Consider the following 22,851-nt stretch of genomic DNA (forward strand, 5'->3'; position numbering starts at 1 on the left):
GGCCATGAAGAAAAAGATAGTAAAGCTGGAACGAATTTCTACATTATGAAGGAAACATCAACTACAAGCCTCAATCTACGATCAGAAAATGGTATACTTAATTATTCAAATATCTTGTCTCGGAAGTATTAAATTAATTTATTTTCTGTCTCTTATTGAAAAAATCACTATCAAACAAAGAAAGAATCTTGCTACTTTCCCGAAGCCTCGGTTAGTATTACCCGTCTTGTAAGTTATCATCTTAAAAGGCAAATTTTGATGAAAGGAGCCACGGTTACTTCCTGTGGACGTAATTTAAGATAGTCAATTCTTGATCAAATCATGGAACTCTTTACCAGATATAAAACTCAAGGCTGTTCGTCCCGATATCTCTTGAAACATGTGTGATTCCAACAATAAATTCGGAAAAATAATGAACTAAAAAGAATGAAATAAAAATATTAAGAGAACCATATCCCCTCTCTCGATTCATCGTATCGGTGTATACACTCGTACAATAGTTAAGAACCTCATATTGCTGGCGCCAGTAAATTAAAGAGCTGAGCTAATAATGACAAATCAGACAACATATTTTCTCGTTAATTATTAGATATTAATACATATTCCGTACGAGAAAGACAAAACATACGGTTTCTAAATCAATGTTGACATTCTTCTCATACTGGCTTGACGTATTCTTTTTTTTTTTTTGAATCTGCTTAAAACAATTTATTATAATAATAAACTGGTAATAAAAATATTACTTAGAGGAAGAAATAAATGCATTTAAATCCTGTTGCAATTCTTCATCCTTCGTTTATCTTGACATTATTGTTTTTCAACCATGAAGATTGAAGATGAGACTTGATTCAAACTTGAAACTTGATTACAAGATTAAGAGTTTTTAATTTCTTGATACCTTTGATGTAATCTTTTATTCTGCAAAAAATATAAGACACACATACTATATTATACTTACATATATATAATTATTGCAAAAAAAAATATGTATAATAAAAAAATATTCTATTGAATATATGTATATAATTTCAAAACAGACATAATAACGAATTGGCCAAATAATAAAATAATCATCATAGAACATACTAAATTTTGATTGATTTTAAATGCAGCCATTGGCACGACAGTACTTGCGTTATTAGACTTATCATATATCGCAAGTAATATCGACCCAGGTCTCACCACTTGGAGGTTGCTGCATACGGAGACCCACGGGCTATGACTCTACTATTAATATCAATTACTTTAGAATCAATTATATAAAATCCTTATTATAAATTTACTAATAACTACTATAATTTGGAAAAAGAAATCAAATCAATCGCGAAACGGATCACAAATTCTTTTCTAATCAATCGAGAATAGATAAAAATTTATAAATCCGTTCATATCGACCTACCTACCCGATGGAAGAGAGCTCTTTAATCATTTTTTATGAGACTCTATTCCTACCGCGCATGTATACCATGATGAAACTGAAAATAGAAGACAGTGGATTACAATATACATAATCTATTTATATTAAATAAAGATTATGTATTATATTATTTTTACTATGAAAGAATTTCATAATAAAAATAAACAATATTATTAAAAAACACCCTTATTATTTCAAACGCAAAAGAAATAATTTCAAGACTTAAGGAATGTCTTTCAATTTCTTCATATGATGTAAACAGTACTTTCAATTTCTTCATAAGATGTAAACACCATAGTTAGTTACCTGTGAACATAAAAGATCTGAAACACTTTATAGTTAAATAAGAAGCAATCAAAATAATATGTGTATCTTATATAATACATTGGCAGTCACCTGTGAACATACACATCAAAAATATTTTATAATTAAATAAGAAGCAATCAAAATAATATGCGAATCTTATATTGTATAACAAATCAACAGTCACCTGTAAACATAAAACATCAAAAGCATTTTATAATTAAATGAAAGTAATCAAAGGAGTATGTGTATTTTATATGATACATCATCAGTCACCTGTGAACATAAAATATTAAAAATATTTGACACTGAAATAAAACGAACGAAACACATATGCACATTTTATGTAATGAACCAGCAATCTGTGAACATAAGAAATTTAAAATATTGTTACTTTGTGGAAATAAAACGTATATTAATATAAATATTATATTACAAACGCACACACTCACAGAGAAGAATCCAACAACCAATGAAGAATCTTGGAATTGAATCTTGCCGATTAAAATAATACTTTCTGAAACAGAAATAAATTCTGCATAGATTAATAAAAAATTCGTTCAAGAAAAAAAATTATAAACAATTCATTCTGCATTGCTTTTCATTTTTTTTAATACTAACTGTTCATTCATCAATAATTAAATGTCATTCATATTATATTCTTTTGACTTTTACTTGGCTAAAAGATACGAAAAACCTGAAACAAAAATCAATTTTATATAATATATTTATAATATTTACTAATCTATTTTTATGTCATATATGATAATATTACAAACCATGAAACATTATTTTCTTCTTTTTACACTCCTCCTAATACCCATTGATAAAAGGATACTTCGCAGTATGTAGCCTTGAAACTTTAAAGTAACATTCTCTGTAACAAAAAGCTATATAAAAGGGCATGTGTGGAAAAATGAGATTGTATACACAATATAAAAAGCAAACATTAAAATAGTGAAAAAACTAATACTAAAAATTTATAATTCTCAGTGCATTAGAAAATGTGTTTTAAATTTGGAAAAAATTATGAAATTATGCGTGACCTTTATGGACAAATATATAAATCGAAGAAAAAAATTGCATATCAAATTGTCAAGTATTTAATACACTTACAAATTAATTATGAATTTAATTTTTATTCAAAAACACTGCAAATTATTCAAGACACGTAATGAAAAAAAAAATTGTGAATATTTCACAATAAATAATTAATTAGTCGCGTTAAAAAAAAATAAATAAATAAAAAAAAATAAAAAGAGAAAAAGTATACTGCTTCTTGTGTCGTATTACAAAATGCATACACAATTTTGTATATTGCCATAAACATATCCATAGCGAGATCAGATTTATATTTAATCGATAGATCACTCATATCTTATCATATTACGTTTTGCACTAACGCGAAATATGCAGTTACATCAAGTGTCTGATGTATATATTACATCGTTAATATATAAAACACCTCTTTATCTATTAAAATATAAAAAAATCCAATAATACAATTTCACAATTTTAGAACCATGTACTTTGCATATGTATATGAAATAATAATGGAATACGAAATCTGAAAGAGAAAAATAAAATTAAACATAAAAATATCACATATATTACAGACAAAATAGATTTAATATATTCTTGCAAATACTAATTCTTACGAATTTATTTTATAAATTTATTTTATCGTCACTGCTTGCTTTAACAGATCTTGATTTGCCTAACTACATCAAGTCTTATAGATCTTTAATCAGAATAATTAAAATATATAAAAGATGATGATGATATATCAAACAAGTTATGTAAAATGACTCTTACAATAATTAAGCCGTTTTACAACTTGTAAAAAAATTTTATTGGCATTAAATAAAAAATATATATATATAGAGATATATCATCATATAAAGCGAACAGATATAAAAAAGATAAAGAAAGAATTATTGATTTACTAATAATTATAAACAAATTTTTAAATCATTCTGAAATAAAAATCTACATGCTTGAGTATCCAGGTGCATTCCTGAATGCAAACCTGTCCCTATTCTGAACTATTTTTATCCACACTCCTGAGTGTGAGCCAGCCTTTTCATTCGCTTTATTTATATATCAAGACTTATACAATTTTATTCCGTAAAATAATTATATTTCTCTCAAATATGAATAAACATTTGTTAATAATCTTTGTATTATTATATATTCTTAATCATATCAATTCGTTGTATCATATTCATTATATCTTCTTAATATTTCTTATGAAACTTTCATATATATAATAAAAATACTCCCTCTTTTTCTCTCTCTCTCTCTCCCTCTCTCTTATATATATACTTATTAATTCTGTCATTTTATATTCACTTGTTGATACTTTCGAAATAAAAATGTATACCCTTGACATATTTTATGCACTCCTGAGTGCAAGGCTGTTATTTTTCTATCATATCGCTCGCTTAGTAAGATTTATACATTTCTAATATAGAATAATTCAAATTTTCTTTTCATTCACTTGCACTCTATTTAAATACAAATACGTTTTATTATATTAGAAAGAGTATGAAATAATCTTCATTTATTATTAAATAAATATTATTTCTTTGAAAAAAAATTATGTAACAATAGAATATTTAAATATTTATTTATTATATACTTTCATATGTGCATTTTCATTTTGATCATTCTCAACGAGAAATGTATATCCTTACTATAATATATTCATCTGCATTCCTGAATGCAGGCATGTACTTATTATGACCTATCATATGCACTCCTGAGTGCAGGCAAGCCATTTCAATCGCTTCATTTATATACCAAGACTTATACCTTTTTATTCCAAAAAATATTTATATTTCTTTCAAATATGTATAAACATTTATTAATAATCTTTATATCATTCGTTATATTTTCTTAATATTTCTTATAAAACTTTCATATATATATAATAAAAATATTCTCTCTTTTTCTCTCTTTCTCTTTCTCTCTCTCTCTCTCTCTCTCTCTCTCTCTCTCTCTCTCTCTCTCTCTCTCTCTTTATTAAGTCTTTCATTTCATATTTATTTGTTGATAATTTTGGAATAAATATGTATACCCTTGATATATTTTATTATGCACTCCTGAGTGCTGGCTGCCATTTATGTCGCTTCATTCATCTAGCAAGATTTATACATATCTTATCGGAATATACCAAATTTTCCTTTAATTCATTTGCACCATTTAAATATCATTCAATTATTATATATGGAATAAAATGAAACTTCATTTATTTATTGTTAGACAAGTTTAATATCGTATATTGAAAAAAATATCACCTAAGTTCGACGTATTTATATATTTCTTCATTAAGTATCCTTATTAGTGCATTCATTCATCTTTGATTATTCCGAATGTGAAATGTATATCCTTACTATAATTTGTTTATTTGCATTCCTGAATGCAATCATGTACTTACTATGAACCTTTCATATGCACTCCTGAGTGCAGGCAAACCATTTTATTCGTTTCATTTATATACCAAGACTTATACCTTTTTATTCCAAAAAATATTTATATTTCTTTCAAATATGTATAAACATTTATTAATAATCTTTATATCATTCGTTATATTTTCTTAATATTTCTTATGAAACTTTCATATATATAATACAAACACTCTTATTTTCTCCCTCTTTCTCTCTCTCATATATATTTATTAAGTCTTTCATCTCATATTCATTCGTTAATAATTTTGGAATAAAAATGTATATCCTTGACATATTTTAATATGCACTCCTGAGTGCTGGCTGCCGTTTTATATACTCATCTGCATTCCTGAATGCAGGTATTTCAATTCGTCATCAAGTCTTGTAGATTTTTAATCAGAATAACCAAAATAAACAGAATAATCAGAATAATTAGATTAATCAGATTAATCAGAATAATCAGAATTATATTGCAAAAAGATCATGAGGGTGAGGATAGAGATGATAACGATAATGATTACCACATAAGAGTCATTTCGCAACTCGTGGTAGAGCTGTGTTGACATTGAAATATGCATATATCTCGTATATATACATACACATTATGAAATTATGAACATGAAAAAATATGATTAAAATATGATTATTCTGAATTAAAAATCAACATGCTTGGGTATCCAGACGCACTCCTGAGTGCAATGCTGCTGCAGGCCACGGATGTCCACACAATATTTAACGAGCGTGACTCTATTTTTATAACTAAAAATTTACTTTAAAAAAAAGACTCTACTTTAAAACTTTAAAATGCAAGGACTCGACTTTAATTTAAGAAGAAAAAATGCAAGGACTCGACTTTAATTTAAAATGAAAAGAGGGAGGGCTTGACTCTAATTAGAAAAAAAAAAATAAAAATAAAAATAGAAAATGCAAAGGGCTTGATTCTACTCTGAAATGAAAAATTGACTCTACTTTGAAAAAACTGAATGACTCGACTTTACTTTAAGAAAAAGATTCTATTAATAACTAATTGTAAAAAATTCAATACAAAAATTCTATTAATAAACTAATTGTAAAAACTTGATTCTAAAAAAAAAAAAAAATCCAAATTTTCACGAACGCGAGTGCGGAACGCCGTAGTAAGGAGATGGAATGGTCCATCATCTCCATCCAGGAACAAACTACTACGAGCATAAGTGTCAACGTGGTAAAGGGTAAAAGGGTTTTGATAAGACCACAAGCCATTAACGAAGGGTTCGACATACCGATCACCTTTGAAAAATGACTTGTAGTCGATAGTTGCCCTCTTGAGCCACATTATGTGGGGGCCTCTTCAGCACATAGCCGCTTCTTGCTTCGTGCCCTAACCACTGCATTGGAGCATTCCTTACGTGCGACGCAAGCTAAGTTTACGCATCAAAAAACGCCCTACCGTTCGAAGCAACGCACCCACAAAGATCGACATACTGCAGTGGTTGCTACTACAAGAATGAAATCGTCCCTAAGCTAAACCGACCTAATCCCGACCTGATCTCACTTTACGCGACAAGACTCAAACCACTCGTGTAAACGCACGCATCAAACGAGACGCAATAGTCGCAAGCTAAGGAGTTGGGAAGTGAAAACACATTTTCGCACGCAGGTTTGTTCTGTTTTTGTCTTTTTTCTTTTTTTTTTTTTTCTTAACCTAACGAGCGGTAAGCGCTTGCAACGTAAAGTATCGATTTCTTCTAAATAGTATAACCACTGCAGTATGGCAAAATTCGCGAATGAATCACCCCAAACGGCACTGACGAGTCCCAACACGTATTCTCAACTGCGTTTTCTACTCTGCCTAGGTGCGTCTCGATTTTCTAACGATCTTTATTTATTTATATATTTATTTAATTCATTAAAAAAAAATAAAAATAAAAGATTCATATAGAAATATGTCAACTAACCCGTAAAGATATCCTAGCCTGCGGACAATCAATGGACTCAAAGAATCCACCAACCGTACACAATAACACAGGCACATTTAATCGAATGCTCCAGCAGATATAATATTCATTCTATTCGATGAACCTATTACATACTAACATTAACTCGTTGCACTTAGAAGATAGATATAGTTTCGGTAAAATGTCAAGATCACAAGAATTGTAATACTTCCATTTTACTTATGCAGATATATTCTATTTCTAAATAAGAAATATATAGATTGTAAATATTTTAAGAATCGCGAAGTGCAAGAATTAATTTAAAACTAAGTATCGAACAAATTCAAAATCCTTTGCTAAGTTCAAAAGATATGGGATGTATCTGATGTTCTCATTGGGTGCAAAGTTTTTCGAATTGTTTGATACTGATATATCGCGCGATGCAAAGTGTCAGCAAAAAATGTAAGAAAAAAAAATTAAAAAAAAAAAATAAAAAGATAAAAAAATTCAGCCATGCTGAAAGATTGTAAAATTTGCTGAAACTTCACAAATCCCCGAAGAAAGGACTTCCCACTTCTGAGTGGGAATCGCATCCTTACCCGGTCCCTACCTACTTAAAATTAATTGAAACATTCACTCAGAAAAGTATGCTACCTGCCTGCCTATGACCTATATTTAAAAAGTGCAAACATTCACACCAACACATACACTCCACGGTTCTCTCACACTCCACCAGGGTGCAAAAGCCTACACTAGAGAGCATGCCCCGGGGCACCTCCGACACCCTAGTTCAACCGCGTATTTTTTCTAATATATGAGGAGTACGTACCAGTTGCTGAAATCGACTGCCAAGGCTAATGATTATTGCATATATGACTAAAGCAAAAATACTAGTACATACTAGTATACATACAGATACTAGTAATATATACGAGTATTGAAAATTTTCCACAAAAATGTGGTAACTATTATGCAAATCGATATTGATATAATTATATATTAGATATATAAGATGTCTATTAAAAAGTTATCGCGAAACGATGTACAATGCACTTCCTAAAACGCACATACAAGTGCAAGGTACACCGTGCAATCACGAGCACAATGACAGTCGCTGAAAAGGAAACTTAAAACTAAATCCACACTGACTGTTTCTCACCCACACGAGTAACACCTGGGTTAAACGCATAGATGAGAACGCAGAAAGCATGGGGGGAGAAAGGGGTATTAGTATATTAGTGCTGAAAATCCTGAGCTAAAAAATGATTAATTTATAATATATATAAAAAAAATATATAAAAAAAAATATATAAAAATATATATATAAAAAATTTAAGCGGACTGTGACTCTAGAGTCTCTTTGCACGTCTTATTAGCAAGAGCTCAAGCAAGGATGGATGATGGTAGGCGGTCACCACATATGAGTGTGACCACCACATATGGGTTTTACCACTAAAAGTGGTAAAAAAATAATAAGTGGCAAAAATAGTTTTGCAACCCCACCTGTATGCACCGCTTAAGGGCCTTTGAGCGACCCGCGGTAGGCAGTCGTTGACATGGAGGGATGAAATATGCACATAGCTCATATATATGCATACGCATTATGCAGTTATGAAATTTCATTATTAAGAAATATATAATTTTAATAAAAAAAACCTCGGACGACTCCTTTCATCAAATGGCTGTTCTTATGAAAGAACGGGATTATAATCCACCACTTAACTGACAGAATCTATCCGTCGCGAAAGGGGTTTGTCTTCTTGCTCATTTATGGATAAATCGATATTTTGAAATATCGAAGTAAATCGCGATTAAATGGACTAAGTACGAAGCAATGCATGTAACGTAAACCACGTTATATGCTTTATTTGGACGAAATCGGGTAAATGAATGCCCGATTTCATTACTAATATCGCGAGCAAAATCGAAAAGAGAAAAAAGTGCTAATAAACAGCACTGTAAATTAAACGACTTTGAAACAAGAAGACCCTGGCCTGAGCTATATATATATGCACATAATAATAATAAGAAAAAATTCACAAGAAAAGAACTAACTACACATATGGGGAACCACTCGTGAATAAAATCAAAGATCTTAATCACGGACACTTTTGCTCGTTTCGGACATGGGACATCTGCGAATACAACCAGTAACCCGTGCCGATAAGGACCTTTCATCCTCGGCATGATGGGTACCGGAGGAACTTTAAATTTTTTCACTCACTACTTAAGAAGTTCTGCGATGGCTCCAAAACACTCGTCCCCCTCGTAGGAGGTCGAATGATGTCGTGAAGTTGGTTGAAATTATCATTGAATCGTTGAATAGATGAATCGATGAATCGTTGAATCGATGAATCTGTAATACAAAAAAAAAAGATTAATTATATGTTACATATCGAACCAATATATTTGTGAATGAATGAAAATGATAAAAAATATATATATATGATATAAACGACGAACGAGAGAAGTTATGATTGAAAGAAAGAAATATACTTACATGTAATTGTATCCAGACGAAGCTTTACAATCGTCGGTAAAGATGAAGTGGATGAATTTTTAAATTCACACTTTCGACCATTACAATATTTATCGCAACGCAATCCTCTTCTCCCGAATAGGCCGAAAGTGTGTTAATGATTCTAACAACGCGGCGAACATATAATTTTAACAAGAATATAACATAAATTCTTGTCTTTTGATTTACTAACGCGACCGAGAAATTTTTATCGGCGAACAACACTGACTCTAATTCGCGATTTTAGTTTATTTTATTTTTAAAGCAACCTGTTTGGTTGCAAAACAATCAAACTACTTCGAACAAGCACTGACTCTATGATCGCATTGCGCGCGATCAACAACTGAAGACCTGTTGAATAAAAATTGTTAAAGCAAGCTGTGGCGTTTACTTTTATAATTTATATCCTATTAAATATTATATATTAAATATTAAATATTAAATATTAAATATCAAATATCATATATCTATTCAAAGTATATGATCTGAAATTATGAACTTGTATTACATCTTTTATATGCCATAATAATTAAAAGAAAAAAAAAGTCATTCAAAAGATGTAACTGCAAAATTGGTAAGCTATATTAAAATAAATAAATATATAAAAGTAAACGATCAAAATCGCGTTGTATCTATGGTTTAAAAATAAATATGATCGCGATAGGGATATGTTCACAGAAATATACTAATTATGTAAATACCTATAAATTAAAATAGATATAGCATTAAAATAAAACTAGACAAGTAGCAGTAACATTGAAATTATAATATTTATAATATTGATTGAACGATTAAACGTATCTTGAAATTTTATTCTACTTTAATTTAACTTTTATTATACTCTGAATTTTCATTATTCTCGGTGCTTCTTAATGTTCTTTAAAATCAATGTAAAATATGTTTCAAAAAATTTTTAATGGATTAAAATTTTATTAAAAATATTCTCTAATGCACCGAACGTCAGCCATTGGCCCGGCAGTGCGTACGTATAATGTAAAATACATAAACGTTCGCAATACCGATTTCCGAATCCCACCACATGGAGGTTGCTGCGTATGGGGATCCATATATAAATGTTGTATAATAAAAGTTCTGTATGAGATATTCAATTTAAATGTCTTAACGATATTATAGTACATACTTGCATACGAGGAGCAACAGGAAGTATATGATAACTGCTATCGAATGTCCAGAAGTCCACAGATTGGTTGAATATGATAAATAATAACCTGAAAATATTCGAAATATTATTAATATAGAGTGAGATTAAAAAAGAGAGAGAGAGATTTATATATATAATATATATATATATGTGTGTGTGTGTGTGTATAGTATGTAAATGTGTCTGTATATTCACATATAAATGCTATATATATATTGAAGATTAATCTAATATAAAGTAGAATTAATAAACTACAAATGATTAAATCTAACTTATAAAATATTATATGTAAAAATATTATACTTACAAATTATTAAATGAGAATGAATTAGAAGTCGGAGCAGGTCTGAACACGTCTGGAAGGTTGCGTAGCGAAAAGAGAACTGCGGAATGTGTATACAATAGGACGAACGAGAGTCGTGCTAAGATCGATCTCTTGAAGGTCCTTCGGTTGTTTATATGTACTTTTGTTAATATTTCCAAGAACTCTGAATAGTGAGCGGTATACATTTATAAACATATAGATATACTTGTTATAGAATATTAATACACAAGACTGTTGTTTGTTTTGTTGCTTGCCAAAGACTGGAAATGAATTTCTAAGAATATTATGACGATTGGTGGGGGAACCTATACCCTAATGTTATCTCTTTGTCTGTTTTTCTATTAAGGATCTCGCTGTATACATTAAAAATAAATAAACTTTCATTTGCGTGTAGACTGGTGACGTCAACACTATTTCTAACATATTGCGTGTATTTGTAGGCTTTCTAGAATATTATATTATATTTTGGAATATTATATATCGATATTATAAAATTGTATGTATGCATATATATATGTACTTACGTATATATGTATATGTATGTATAAAAATCGTATTTAAGAAAAAATTTAATAGAACTAATTAATGAAATATTGTTAACTAGAGTATCGTTGATAGATGAGAAAAGTAACAATATTGTAAAAATATATACGAACTTAACAATTGTCTAAACGGATACTTTATTAGTCCAAACTATAGAAATTAATTACAAAGAGAAATACATCGTAATTATTTTATACACTTCAGAATAAAATATTTTTACATATGACATTGATTATATTTTAATCTTGATTTTGTTGCATTGATTTTAAATTACGACAAAAATCTATGGTATCCGCGAATGTTTCAGTAACATTGATTCTCAGTGATAATTGATTTATTACTCTCAAGGCTTCGATAAATTTTTTCATTGTCATCAATCTGGTTGAATTTATTGAAACAATACTGATCGCACGATTATGACTGTCTGTTGGATATATCATACATCCTATTTTTTCCTGCAAGATTAATAGGTATATATTAAAAGTAGTGAATATATATTTTTAATGCTTCATTGATCCTTACTAATCTTAATTAGTCATAAACTTATAAGTAAATAATTAAATATTTAAATAGTACCTTATTGTCATAATATATTTGATTTTGCTTGCAAAGATTTATTAGAGTACTTCCACAGTATTTTGACAAACCAGTGCCAAAAAGTTTACCACAGCAAATAGCGTATCTATTAGTTTCAGTCAATAATTCGGTTATGTTTTCAACTTTTGATTCGCTTGTAACATTTTTTGGAAAATAACTGCAAGTTAATGTTTATAAAATTAAAATTTGAATTATCTATTTTTAGTATAATAGAAAATTTACCTCTTATTTTCATCCTTTCGTGGACCAATACAGAATTTTACCCAGTCACTAAATGCTATTAAATCAGTATAATATGGATCAATGTCCACCACCCAAGAATGTTTATCCTATTTCAAAAATAATACGATGAGCATCATTAATTGCTAACACGTTAAATGTCATCCGTGTTACCAAGGATCCATATTCGAATCTTGTATTGATTCATTCATGATGAAACAATCAAACGAACTTAATTTTTTATCATAAAAAAAAAACATTTACTTTATAGTAAAACTAAAAGGAATAATAAAAATAATAAAGCAGTCATATTAATTTATATAAAATTAGGACAACAATTAACGTGTTGATATAAAATGTTAAAAAATGTTACGTGTATATTCCTACATCGAATTCATCATGAAAAATAACAACATCGATGCCAAAGTATCCCACAACGTGTTCGTTTCGCAAAATTATCCCAACTGTTTCTACCAGCTGATCGAGCTCGGTTGGAACAATTTTATTTTGTGGTAAAAAGTATGCCATGTCGTTTCTAATATTTCTACCAAAATGAATTACTTCCGCTGCGGTAATAACAATAGGTTTAGCCAAATCGTGTTCGATAAACACACCGACACTTAAAACATCGTAGTCATTGTTTGGACAAGCTTGTATAATACCACCTGATCAAATTCAATGAAAGTTTAAGTCACACAATAGTCGTGAGCGCGCACGCGTATATAATACAATTTACCAAACATCTCTAAATCATGGAAAAATTCTTTTTTATTTTTATAAATCGTCTTTTGAACTTGCAGTTGAAGCGGCAAAGTTTCAGCCAACAATTTGCATAAATAATCCTCATTTATAGTGCACGTCCGTTCCTTAATTTCAACAAATAAAATATTATTCATTTAAATGCCATCCTTGAATGATATTCTTAATAATAAAAATTTTTCAAATAGAAATTTTAATATCACGATAATAAAACCTACTATATTCTTGATCGCGCTTCCAAGTATACCTTTTTTGAAACAAATAATCGCAGTTTGGTATCCATTAAAACCGTTATCTATCTTTACGAACCATGTCTTGTACATTGGATATTCGATAACCATTACAGCCATACCTCTGCACAACTATATGGTAATTTATGTATTATACGATTAAATGAATCACTAATTATGAAAGTGACTTTGAAATGACATTGAATATGAAGTTTTTGATCTGGTGATATAACTAGACAAAAATTGTGGATCAACATACAAAATAAGTCAAAAATGTTGAATGATTACGAGTAATTAGAGATAACATAACGAGTAATCTTATTTGATCACCTGGCCGAAGCTATGAATGTGTATGAAAGGAGGATGCTGGACTTTATTAATATCCAATAGCTGCATTATGTAAGACTTTTTCAATAAACGTTTTTGAAACTGCAATGGCAGACCTGTTCAAATTATTTTTCAACAGATAAAAAATTAGAGATTAGATGTAGGACCATATTAAGTGAAGTATTTCAATGAATTATTATGGTTTCACAGGATGCAGCAGAGAAACAGGGAAATACATTATTTAAGAAATTATAAATATATTATCTTAACAAAAAATCATTTTATTGTGTGAACACGACAATAGTCACGCTGTTGAAATGATGACGAAATAATCACGTTATCCAAAGATGTCTGAAAAAATCAATTTTTATAACCACCCGTTTCTCTGTCTTATCTTGTACGGCTATGATGCAATCATTGCAATTGACCAAATGAACCGAAATAACAATTTCGTATGGTAATGATTTTACAATTATTTACCCATTATCGGTATTTGTAATTCGCAAGCAATGAAGATATTTTTTTGATCTATCACTCCGGGTAAAATGAAAGCATGTCTGCCAGCTGTTAAGTATCGGACTCTTCGATAGACGTCCGACGAAAAAAATAAATTGGCGCTACCGCTAACACAATTCTTCAAAAGACTGCAAAAACAAACGATCTTCAATGAGATTCACATTCATATTCACAGTGTTGCGTTTTACCGTGATATAACAATTCTCTTATTCTGTAGTATAAAAGAGAGTCAATGGTTCATATGTACGTACATAATTCAGTTCGGCTTAAATTTAAACAGAAAAATATACCATTTCGGTTCCGGTTCTAGCATCCACAATCTCTTCGATATATCGATATCCGGACGTACACTAACTATTAAATTTTTCAAGATCGTCAACAATTCCTCGCTTTGCGGTGTCGGGAAAACGTAAAGTATCTGAACGTTTGAATCATCTAACCATCCTATGCGACCTACCTGCAGAAAATCGTGTGTTCTTCATTTTGAAGTTTGATGCGAGAATAGGATGTGTAAGACGTTGGTAACTTGAATGTTTTGCAAAAAATCGAAGGTCTTTCTTGCTCTACACCTCAATTTGTCGGAGTAACTCAAAGAAGGTAAATGGACGACGATATAGGGATGACTTCTTATTTCATTCCAATTTTTTGATATGCAATGGACCCTAAGAAAGAAATAAGAAGTTAAGTTGAAAGTATAATGCAGTAATAGGAAATTGTAATTGGAATAATAAATAAGTTAAAATAGCAAACCATTTAAAAAGCTTTCGACAGAGTTTAGCAAATCCACAACTTCCAATATTTTCAAATCTCTCCAAATTATCAAAATTATCACCGCTAATACAGACGTCATCAAGACCGACTCGACAAATATGCGAGGATCTACTGCAAATATTCTTACATACGTCCTCTTCGTGTTTACATATATGCAATTTCGATGCGCATGGTTCATCCAAGCCACACACATGAGTTAACAAATATTTCTCTTCGTCGCCGTTCTCGCGCCTACAAATAATTTCTCTCGACTCTTTTTCAAGTTGTTCCATACTAAGACCCATTTCTTTGCATATCTTCAATTTTTTGTTTTCTTTCATTGACGACGAATTGAACATGCTGCGACACTTGCCCCATTTTGCAACTTCCTCTGATTTCTTCGTATATGATTTTTCCAAGTGTTCTTCAGCTCTTCTGTCCGGACAGGATACATAACTGCAATTATGATCGAGAACGATGGGTTCTCGATGTTTACACTTTGGCGAAAAATCGCAATATACCGTTGGCTCAGCTCCATTACACTTAAATCAATATAATCTTTTGTTAATGCTTAAAATTAAGTTACAATCGCAAAAAAAATAAAAAAAAAACTTACTTCGACTAATTGTGAGCAAATCGAACTCGCGGAGATATTCACAGAATTATTGCTGTCAATTATGCATTGAGAATAATGGAAAGATTCAAGAGTATCCAAAGAACTACAGATGCTTTCAGATTTCTTCGATTTGTTTTGACACACGTCGATCTGTTCGTCCTGCGCACCAAAATTAAATGGTCCAAGTACGAGAGGACCTTTCAAACTATAATTCTTTGTCATACACGGACAAAGTGTCGCCACACAATAATAAGAATTCTTCAGTTCGACCGTATCATCACAGCATAATTTCTTTCGAAGATTCTTCGTAAGTTCTTCCCTCAATTTCAGATCTATGAGCTTCACGAATTCACTGATCTCCTCGTTTTTGTAACCTTGCGACTGATCAAATAGTTATTTTAAATAAATTGAATTTTATTAATGATATATATTCAAAATTATTACGATATTATATTATTATGATATTATTTGATGAATCTATTACATATCTATTGATTTTTGCTACAACTATTAATTTGGCGAATACTTGGAAAGAGAAAACAGTTGGTCCATTATAATTTTGAATTAATGTAGTTCTGCAATAACAATATAAAAAAAAAATAATTATTAAATCATTAGTTTAAAGTTTACCTTTAGTTCTATGCAAGGTACAGCATTGTCGATGCCACAGGGCCCACAAACTTCCGGTTTGAACATATTCTCTTCTATGCAAGGTACAGCATTGTTGACGCCACATGGCCCACATACTTCTGGTTTATACCTATCGTTCGTTTTTATACAAGGTACAGCGTTGTTGACGCCACATGGCCCACATACTTCTGGTTTATACCTATCGTTCGTTTTTATGCAAGGTACAACATTGTTGATGCTACATGACCCACAAACTTCTGGTTTATATCTATCACTCGTTTTTATGCAAGGTACAGCATTATCGATGCCACATGGTCCACAAACTTCTGGTTTATACCTATCGTTCGTTTTTACGCAAGGTACAGCATTATCGACGCCACATGGCCCACAAACTTCTGGTTTATACCTATCGTTCGTTTTTATGCAAGGTACAGCGTTGTTGACACCACATGGCCCACAAACTTTCGGTTTGTGCGATCTATAATATTTCTTGAACTCTGTCCAAGCCGCAGAGAGAAAATCGTTTCTACATAAATTCTTTGTGGATTCAAATTCATTACGACTTGATGAAGATTCGCACACATTTGAATTTCTCCATTTTTGTTCCTTCAACGAATTTTCGAGTTCATTAGCACGGGCAGCTCGTAAAGTCGAAGCTATTATTTTCTCCGGGTCGTTACTTTTTCCAATATTTATCAAAGAGGCTTTGATTATTTCTAAAAAATTCTGTTTACATTGCTCGATATGTTTTATTATAGATGGTATACGTTCGCAGACATCAGGATCATCCAATTCGAGGCAACCAAACTTTATACACGAATTTTTTTTTGGACAAGTGTCTTCGTAATCCATTTTTATTTTTTCCAAAGAAAAATTTTTACAGACGTTATTACGATCCCCATTCGTAGAATTCAACGAAGATAAAGAAGCGTTACATTTATTATGTGGAGCGTTTTTACACGCTTTAATTCTTTCGCCATCTTGACAAACATCAGCTTCAGCCACATGATCTCTTATACATTTTTTGTTTCTTATACATTCAATCATAGGTTTTTTACAATTCTCTGATCGAACAAATTGTTTTCCTTTTGAACAGTCAGCTTCAGCCATATTATCTCTTAAACATTTGTTGATTCTTGCGGATTCAATCATAGGTTTTTTACAATTTTTTGCAATTGATTGGATAGATCGTTTTCCTCTTAGGTAGTCAGCTTTAACCACATGATCTCTTATACATTTTTTTATTCTTGTACATTCAATCGTAGGTTTTTTACAATTTTTTGCAATCGATCGAACGCATTGTTTCCCTTTGAGCCTATCGTAAGACGTCAAGGACGATTGACAGGTCGATTCTTCGGAATATTTTCTATTGCAACATTTCGTATCATTTTTCTTCGTTTTATCGATGCACACCGTATCGCAACTGGGAAAAGTGAGGCGACCACAGCAATCACAATTACGTTTCACGTTAACGACTTCTTCTTTAATGCAAGCCAAACTGAAGTCATCCTCGTTTATTCGAACCATATTTTTTTTTCTTTTACTTCTTTATTTACCGATAGAGTGATAAAACGAGAATAGATAAAAAAATTATGAAAATATTACGCTATGCAAATGAAAATAATTAGGTTATCCGATACGTTGAACGTTACAGAAAATTTAGAAACTGACATATTACGATCCGATATCGATTTTGCATGCAATTGTAGTATTGTGAGTATCGAGTGTCAGTTCTTTTTTTATTTGAAAATATCTTTCATGTTTACGACACATGTTATAATTAAAAATAATACGATAATGAAATTTCTAGAATTTCTTTTTTGAAGTTTAGTTTAGTTAAGAAAAACTTGATTGATGTTTAATCTTTTACTTTTTAAATAATTTTTCTTAATAATTAAGCTTGATAGCACTATGAATATCGTTCCATCCCAAATTCAATTCAGATATTTAAATTATCTATTTTTAGTATATATTTTTAATGATTTTATATGCGCAACGAGCGAGATGTTAACAGATTACTTTCCAATGAGTAAACATTCAGTATATTATCAAAAAATAAATCGACAAAACAACATTTATACGCAAGAATCAGATCAATGATCCAAACAAGTAAGATTATGATAATTCTAAAATAAACTTTAATTACAATAATTAATTTTTCACTTCTTAAAATAAAAACTTGCGTTTATAATGATTTATTCTTTAATAGATATTATATCCCAAAGATATTTCTTTAATTTGTCTATCAATATCAAGAATAAAAACCAATTGCCTCGACTTATCTCAAAATTCTCTAATATAAATGTAATTTATTAATTTATTAAAAACACTTTTACCTGTGTCGACTTCGTCAAAGGTCACAGAATGTTTGTCATCAATCAAATACAATTACTCATACAATCTGATGCCGTACATATTTAGCACTCACACCATTAAATATATTTCAAAAAATTGTTCTCTTACGCCGGTTAGATCATGTATTATAATAAAAAGAATACTAGAATATTAAATCGAATTATAGTATTAAATTATACAAAATAATATGATATATAATTAACAATATGATGTTAATATATTAATAAAGAAAGACTGCGAACGCAGTCATCAAATAATTTCGATTGAATCAAAAAAATCATAACACTTTGTGGATACATAGAAAATCAAATTAATAATATATGTGTATGCGTGATAAATTAATTTTAATATTTTTATTCGTAAAAAAAAAAAAGACCATAAAAAAATTTATATTTATTTTAAAAGTTTTACAATCAAACGTAATCGAAATCATTAACACAGAAACACTGTATTTCTTTCTTGAGTTTGCCGTTATCAAAGTAATCTTCAAAGAACGATTTGATAAGTAACCCGCATATACTTATGTTATTCAATAGACATTTCATTATTCTTTAACGCTCAACCGCACATCTTACAAATACTCCAAACTCCGAATTTAAATTTTGTAATTTGCTCACATTCATAAAACCTCGAATCTACAAATTAACACTTGTTTAAACATATCAAGTATATTTTAGTCAAGTAATCTTTCTTTAAAAAAATTAAGGAAATAATAGTCAACGACATTCTCGACGGATTTATTAGCATGTAAATGACATTAATGTGTTATGTCTAATGTAATTTAATTCAATTAAATAAATACTTTTTTAAACAAAACTATATCATTTCTTAAAAAACTTTATATATAACTACAGTTAGCAATACATATGTAGTACTGATTGTTACGTATAAATTAAAATTTTATTGTGAGATAAGAAGAACGTTCTTTAATTACATTCATCAAGCCAAATGAGTAAACAAACTTTCTTAAAATTAATACAAGAAAGTTCGAACATGTGTTAGCACACATATACTCACGAATTGCGTCTATAAACGTAATATAAATCGTAACACTACAGACGTCATGTTTAATCAATATTACCCAAATTTTCGAAGACATTCTACTAGAAGAAAAATTTTCAACTCAGAGTCAGACTCGTTCTGCATGTCAGAAAGTTCAAAGCTTAAACTTAATAGACTGATACGAAAAAAACTCAAGTTCTCGTACGAAAGTATTTTTGAAGAGAAACTAACAATAAATTAATAGTTCAATAATAACGAAACTAGCCATAGCCGTTTGAACCCTACCACAATTAATAGTAAGTTAAAAATTTTTTTATTTAATTATTTGTTATTAGATATATTTTTCATTTATGTATTCCCTTTGTATGTATAAGATACTATGTATTATGTTATTTTTTAGCTATCACATCGGTAAATAACAGTAGCAAAAAATAATTTTCTATTATTTAGAATTTTATCCGAAATTTGAGTTACAAATAACTTAAAAATAGTAATTTAAATTAACTTCCTTTCTACATCGCTTTTTCATTCCGATCATATACAGAATTAATTAGCAAAAATCGTTAACTATTTAATTACACTTTACCAGATAATTATCTAATATCTATCAAATAAAAGCAAATATCATGTTGATAACAAATGCATATAGAATTAATAAAAAATTTGATATCCCTTTTCAGAGATAAGAATATCATACAAAAATATCGAAACGATTATCACACATCGACTGTCAATATGGCGGGAATTTTTGAAATACTCAGTGGTCTCGCTGTGATTCTTCTTCTTCTCTATTACTATCTGACCTCGAACTTCGACTTTTGGAAGGTTCGTGGGGTGAAAGGTCCACGACCCATTCCTTTATTCGGTAATACTAAAGATGTAATATTTCAAAACAAAATTTTGGCACAATATTTGGAAGAACTTTGTCTTTTGCCCTGTTACAAGGATGAGCCGTACATCGGTATCTTCGTTAGAAATACACCGATCCTTATTCTGAAAGATCCGATATTGATAAAAGACGTCTTGATCAAAGACTTCACCAGTTTCTCTGAACGACACACGTCCGTGACTAAGAAGGCATGAAATTTTCTTATTTTATAATTATAAAGCAACATAAATAATATTTCTCATATTTTTGTAATTTTTATTAACCATTATTACATTTTTTTCTCGCTCTTTCAGGTAGAACCTTTGTCGCAACATCTTTTCCATCTCGAAGTAGCAAAATGGAGACCGTTAAGAAATAAACTCTCACCTGCGTTTACTTCCGGCAAACTAAAAGAAATGTTCCCTTTGATAGTGGAATGTTCTCATCATTTGGAACAATATATAAACAACATGCCTGATAATAATACCGTAGAGATTTATGAATTAATGGGTAAATTTAATACCGACGTGATAGGTAATTGTGCATTCGGCATCGAAATGAACGCGATCGCCGACGATAACAGTGAATTTCGTAAAATGGGTAAAGAAATATTCCACTCCAGTCTAAAAAGAGAAATAAGAGAGGCTTTGCGTACCAGTTTTCCAAAGTTGTACAATCATCTCAGCTTTCTTTTCGATTATTCGAATCTTACTAACTTTTTTCTGAACATAGTTAAGGAAACGATGGAATATAGAAAAAAGTATAATTTTATTAGACACGATTTTATAAATATACTGATGGAACTAAAAGAACAACCGAACAAGCTTGGCGAGGAAATTGGTAAAATATAATTTTTTTTTTTTTTAATCCACCTGAAATTTCTTTTTATTTTATCGAAATTTTTAGAAGATATTAAGATATTCTCTATAATAATGTACGATATATAAATATTTCAGAACTAACGGACTCCCTTTGTGCCGCTCAAGCGTATTTATTTTTCGGAGCTGGTTTCGAATCGTCTTCCTGGACTATGAGTAATGTTCTTTACGAATTAGCTCAACACCACGATATACAAGACAAAGTTCGTAAAGAAATTAAAGAAGAATATAGTAGAAATAACGGTACCATAGTATTTGAATCGATAAAAAGAATGAAATATCTACATGCGGTATTCCAAGGTACGTATGGCAATTTAATTCATTGTCATATAGATTTTATGCCAATCAAATAAAATAAACTTTTATCTTTAACAAGCATTATTCATACATATTATAAATATTTTAACAAAAATACCTATTGAATTGTATCTAGTCTGTTTATTTCTTTTTAAAATTTTTAACAAACACTCATTTATATCTTTTTTTCTTTCTTTTTTTTTCAGAAACATTAAGAAAACACCCACCGGTTTGGAACCTGTTTAGAAAATGTACAGCATCTTCTTACACTTTCCAAGGTACTAAACTTACTATACCTAAAAATCAAACAATCTTTATACCGATATTGGGGATCCATCACGATCCAAATATTTATCCTAAACCAGAAGTTTTCGATCCAAAACGTTTTATTGACGAAAATAATATAATTAACGATACGACATATATACCTTTTGGCAGAGGACCTCGTAGCTGTATGGGTAAGAAAATTTCGATTATCGTCAAAATTTAATCGTTCTAAACGCACACATAATATAATTTTTATCATTGCGTAGGCGAAAGATTTGCAGATTATCAATCAAAAGTGGGACTCGCAACATTTTTACGGAATTATAAAATCGATGTGTCCGAGAAAACGGAAATTCCATATGGGATAAGACAATCATCATTTTTGTTACATCCAACAAATGGAATATACTTAAAAATCAGTAAAATTAATGAAGAGTAATAGAAATTTCTTTTTTATAAAATTCACTGAAAAGTTAATTCGTTTATTAATTATGTACTTTTATAATCTGTAAGTTAAATCAAATAAAAAAGGATTCTAATTTTAAGAACAACACTGACTTTAATTCACGATTTTATTTTACTTTATTTTTAAATTCAATTGTAAAAGAATTTATTTCTACAATTTATATCTATATTTATATTTATACTATTTATTTATACATTGTAATATAGATAATATAATATTCAAGTAAGAAACATACTACAATATGCAGCCATTCGCCCGGTATTACTTGTGTTTACAATTAGATTTACATAATTTACAATTAAATTTCGATAGATCGCAAGTAATACCGACTCAGATCTCACCACGTGAAGGTTGCTGCATGTGGAGATCCACGGGCTAAACAACATAGTGATTAGTCGCGTTTAATGAATCTTCTATCGACTCGATCGTAGTCGATCGATG

At 29.9% G+C, this 22,851-nt stretch overlaps 3 protein-coding genes across 4 annotated transcripts; 1 reads left to right on the plus strand and 2 right to left on the minus strand.

Moving 5' to 3' along the window:
- Nucleotides 1-11,751: 11,751 nt before the first annotated feature.
- Nucleotides 11,752-14,747, minus strand: LOC127065527 (uncharacterized). The gene is made up of 9 exons (XM_050997974.1): nt 14,572-14,747; nt 14,246-14,409; nt 13,769-13,881; nt 13,427-13,570; nt 13,186-13,315; nt 12,837-13,114; nt 12,453-12,559; nt 12,210-12,387; nt 11,752-12,088 (listed from the first exon to the last, which is right to left on the minus strand). The coding sequence occupies exons 1-9, from the start codon at nt 14,592-14,594 to the stop codon at nt 11,873-11,875; spliced, it is 1,353 nt and encodes a 450-aa protein (XP_050853931.1). The 5' UTR covers nt 14,595-14,747; the 3' UTR covers nt 11,752-11,872.
- Nucleotides 14,026-19,358, minus strand: LOC127065526 (uncharacterized). 2 transcript variants are annotated; one of them, XM_050997972.1, is made up of 6 exons: nt 19,044-19,358; nt 18,614-18,774; nt 16,278-17,823; nt 15,648-16,028; nt 15,032-15,573; nt 14,026-14,943 (listed from the first exon to the last, which is right to left on the minus strand). In XM_050997972.1, the coding sequence occupies exons 3-6, from the start codon at nt 17,802-17,804 to the stop codon at nt 14,760-14,762; spliced, it is 2,634 nt and encodes an 877-aa protein (XP_050853929.1). In that variant the 5' UTR covers nt 17,805-17,823; nt 18,614-18,774; nt 19,044-19,358; the 3' UTR covers nt 14,026-14,759. The 2 variants fall into 2 exon arrangements, with proteins under 2 accessions (XP_050853929.1, XP_050853930.1); XM_050997973.1 differs by lacking the exon at nt 19,044-19,358 and having other exon boundaries at nt 18,614-18,776.
- A 333-nt stretch (nt 19,359-19,691) lies between these two features.
- LOC127065450 (probable cytochrome P450 6a17) lies at nt 19,692-22,495 on the plus strand. Its single transcript, XM_050997788.1, has 6 exons — nt 19,692-19,930; nt 20,315-20,711; nt 20,817-21,342; nt 21,459-21,680; nt 21,884-22,135; nt 22,211-22,495. The coding sequence occupies exons 2-6, from the start codon at nt 20,370-20,372 to the stop codon at nt 22,381-22,383; spliced, it is 1,515 nt and encodes a 504-aa protein (XP_050853745.1). The 5' UTR covers nt 19,692-19,930; nt 20,315-20,369; the 3' UTR covers nt 22,384-22,495.
- Nucleotides 22,496-22,851: the final 356 nt, after the last annotated feature.

The sequence above is a fragment of the Vespula vulgaris genome, chromosome 8, assembly GCF_905475345.1.
Source record: "Vespula vulgaris chromosome 8, iyVesVulg1.1, whole genome shotgun sequence".
Lineage (NCBI taxonomy): Eukaryota > Metazoa > Arthropoda > Insecta > Hymenoptera > Vespidae > Vespula > Vespula vulgaris.